Raw genomic sequence first — 3,393 nt, 5'->3', positions numbered from 1 at the left:
GTCGCAACTTGACTAGGGCCTCCATCTCGGTGGTCGAACGGCTTGTTTTCTTTTTTTGAGGGGCGAAGGGAGGGCTTTGCGGCGGGAGGAAAGGCCGGAAAAACAGCGATGTTTTGGGAGCGAGTGCGTGCCTGTTGGTGGGCGGAAGACTAGGTGCTGGGTCTTAATGTTGGGGCTGGTGCGAGAGATTTTCGAGGTGGGTTGAGATCTGGTGCGCCGGCCGGTGTGCATGGAGCGCGCCGTTGGTGTGAGCGGGCTGAGGTATAGAGCTGGTCTGTGAAGCATGGTCGAGCGTGGTTTATAGAGCAGGTTTATAGAGTGGGTCTATGAAGTAGGGTCTATGAAGTTTGGTTTATAAAGTATGGTCTTTGAAGTAGGGTCTATATGTATTATCTTTAAATTGTGGTTTATAAAGTAGGGTCTATGAAGTAGGGTCTATGAAGCATGGTTGAGCATGGTTTATAGAGTGGGTTTATAGAGTGGGTTTATAGAGTGGGTTTATAGAGTGGGGTTATAGAGTGGGTTTATAGAGTGGGTCTTTAAAGAAGGGTCTTTAAAGTTTGGTCTATGAAGCATGGTCTATAAAGTGTGGTTTATAAAGTAGGGTCTATGAAGCATGGTCTATAAAGTGTGGTCTATAAAGTAGGGTCTATCAAGCATTATCAAGCATGGCCAAGCATGGTCTATAAAGTATTGTGGCTGTGAGCGTACATACATGGACTCTTGTTTATTTCTGCTACCTAGCACTAAGGTGCTCTGGTTGAGACGAAATCGAGTAGAAGCATGTGAGAAGTCTCGTTGTCCGAGCGGGGCATAGCCTCTGTTCACATTGCGACCATGAAATAGGGCCAGATATACGTACTAATTGGGTCGGGTCTACCAAGCACCACCCAAGGTTGAGCAAAATCCACATAACGCAAACAAGCGGAGGCCGGTAAGTTCTATTTTATTAGTGTTGTGGAGGAACTAGGATATCCGGTATTCTCCTTGACTTTATTATATTTTTCACAAGTGCATATCTGCTTACTCGCACTCCGGGGGCCTTCGTCAAAAGCGTATAAAAGATTTAGTAATTTAAAAGATATCTTGAGTAAGCCTTCTTTCTGATATGCTGCTTACAATTCTATAAAACGTACGCCTGTAAATGTATATCGTTTTCTTTGAGAAGTCAGACAAAGAAATAGAAACAGGTAAAACCAACCAGATCCTATTCGAAAGCTGGAATTCACTAAAGCCATTTGAAACTCAGACCTTGAGGTATAAGTGGCTCTAGAGATAGGATTGTACAAGCTGGTTTTGCTTCTATTACAGAGGCTACTTGAGAAAAAAAACCTGAATAATTCTCATGGGCTTAGACCCAAACGAGCTTTGAAAGAATTATATTTGGCAGGCTCCAAATATAAATGGGCTATTGAGGAGAAAGTAACGCAATGTTTTACTTCTACACCCCATATTAAACTAATAAACACAATACGTGAACATGTTAGATGACATCTGACTGGGATGAGCTGCTGGTTTTGATCGACGTGTGTTGCTGGGCTTTTCAGGGTATTGTTCTGTCTTTGTATTGTTTTTCTTTTTGTTTCTGTTCTTTTGTGTTCTGTTTTGCGTTCCGTATCCCTGTCGGTGATATTAGGGCCTGCAGCACGGTAGGTGCTGTCAGCCTTCGGATGGACAAGCTGAATCTAGGAAGCAAAATCGTTTTGCAATTGAGTTTATTGTTTTCAGCGTGTGCCTACGAGGACAAAGAATTGGACACCAGGTTTCTTCAGGCTTTTCTGCCGAGGAATAAGCATGCAGAAATAAGATTACAAGGCTTTGGAAAACCTGCAAAAGATGCAAAACAACGACTCATCGTTCCTGTTGTAGACAGTATCGGGCCTTATAATTATGCAGCTGCAAGCTCGGCCTTACATAGCAATTCTTGCTTCGGGAAAAGTATAGATCTTGTGCTTGAAGTCCCGCCCAACCACTGTATGGTGCAGTTACATATCATGGCGAAATCCTACAAAAAGTCAATAGATATGATGATCTAGGTAGCCAAGCACTGAACCAGGAAAGGAGAGTGCCAACCCACCCAAGGAATGAACAGTAGCAAAAGTCATACCATAATCAACGAGTAGGCAATTACCAAGCCGCCATATTTTCAAGACCTGAGAGGATACCGTTAATACTGCACCGATGGATCCAGCAGCTATCATTTGCAAATGTCTTGTAATCAAGGATCTTGGAAGCGGCGATCCGGCAGTCCCAACTACAGACAAGTTAGAGTGGCCTTGTAGACTTTTCGAATGGTTCCCACAAGCTACTCGTCTGCCAAGCAGTGCCATGTGCAACACCTTTTGAAATGCCTTTTGATGGATCAAATTGATGAGAGAGACATTCTTTCTGTAGACGTACCGGACAAAGGGGATTAAATTGTCGTATCACATACAAAACTCTTGAGCACCTACCAAATACGAGCCTAGTGTTGGAATTCGGCCCGCTCGTTCCGCTATATACGGCCTGGACAATTATTTTGACCCGTGTCTGTTTATATATTGGAATTTAATTCGTCCATCCCTCGAATAAGTCTCCTTTGGTGGGTAAGTGAGTCATTTTAGAGGGATTAGAAGGACTAGAGGGCATACTTTCATAAGCCTGCCTCGTCCACGAGTGTATAACTTGAGGATGGTGGAGATGAAATTTTCAAAGATGTTAAGTTCTCCAAGTAGATGTCTAAGGGGCCAGAATTTCATTCGTGCTTATGGGTTTGGCAAATTTGAGCTCGTGCCACCTTACTTGGATGTTTCACAGCTGTTGCTAGTACGGATTAGGAAAGTGTCTGCTGTGTCTCCGTTGTTGGAGTCTTTTAGAGAAACATCATATTATAGGGAGTCACTAGAGAGATGTAAAACCCCGCCATTAAAGAAAAACTATGGAGAAAAACCTATAATAGATCGCAACATTGGCTCAGGTGAGAAGGCGCAAGCACCAATTCACGAAATCTCCCAACGAGAACGTGATCTCAGAAAGACTTCTGTCCATATTTACCACTTAAATAAAATTAGCTAAACGTCATCGTCCCATATGATATGTTTTCCTGAGGGCCCGTGACCATGGCTAATTGGACAAGGCGGCAAACGTACATATGTCTTTGCCTCGTGCGCAAAGATGACACTGGAAACCCAATGTTTCGCCTTTTTTTTCGCATCATAGCGTCCTCGAGGTGCCAGGTACAACAATATACTTCATTAACATAGGAATGGTTTTTGCACCAGTTGCTACTTTCGGTTGCGGCCATACCATGCAGGAAGCACTGTTTCCCGTCCGATCAACGTTAGTTAAGCTGCATAGGGCCACACTGAGTAGTGTAGTGGGAGACCATATGCGAAATTGTGGTGCTGCAATCTT

At 43.6% G+C, this 3,393-nt stretch overlaps 1 protein-coding gene across 1 annotated transcript, besides 1 other annotated feature; it reads left to right on the top strand.

Annotated features, from left to right (window-relative positions):
- Positions 1 to 2,544: 2,544 nt before the first annotated feature.
- Positions 2,545 to 3,123, top strand: METBIDRAFT_203268 (uncharacterized protein). Its single transcript, XM_018854960.1, has one exon. It carries the CDS (start codon positions 2,671 to 2,673, stop codon positions 3,052 to 3,054), a length of 384 nt encoding a protein of 127 aa, XP_018711224.1. The 5' UTR covers positions 2,545 to 2,670; the 3' UTR covers positions 3,055 to 3,123.
- Positions 3,124 to 3,192: 69 nt separating this feature from the next.
- Positions 3,193 to 3,393: a sequence feature (Protein overlapping with rRNA (METBIDRAFT_43993, OBA20701.1) was converted to a misc_feature.).

The sequence above is a fragment of the Metschnikowia bicuspidata genome, assembly GCF_001664035.1.
Source record: "Metschnikowia bicuspidata var. bicuspidata NRRL YB-4993 chromosome Unknown METBIscaffold_4, whole genome shotgun sequence".
Lineage (NCBI taxonomy): Eukaryota > Fungi > Ascomycota > Pichiomycetes > Serinales > Metschnikowiaceae > Metschnikowia > Metschnikowia bicuspidata.
The sequence above is the reverse complement of the archived record's forward strand: the minus strand, read 5'-3'. Positions and strand labels throughout refer to the sequence as shown.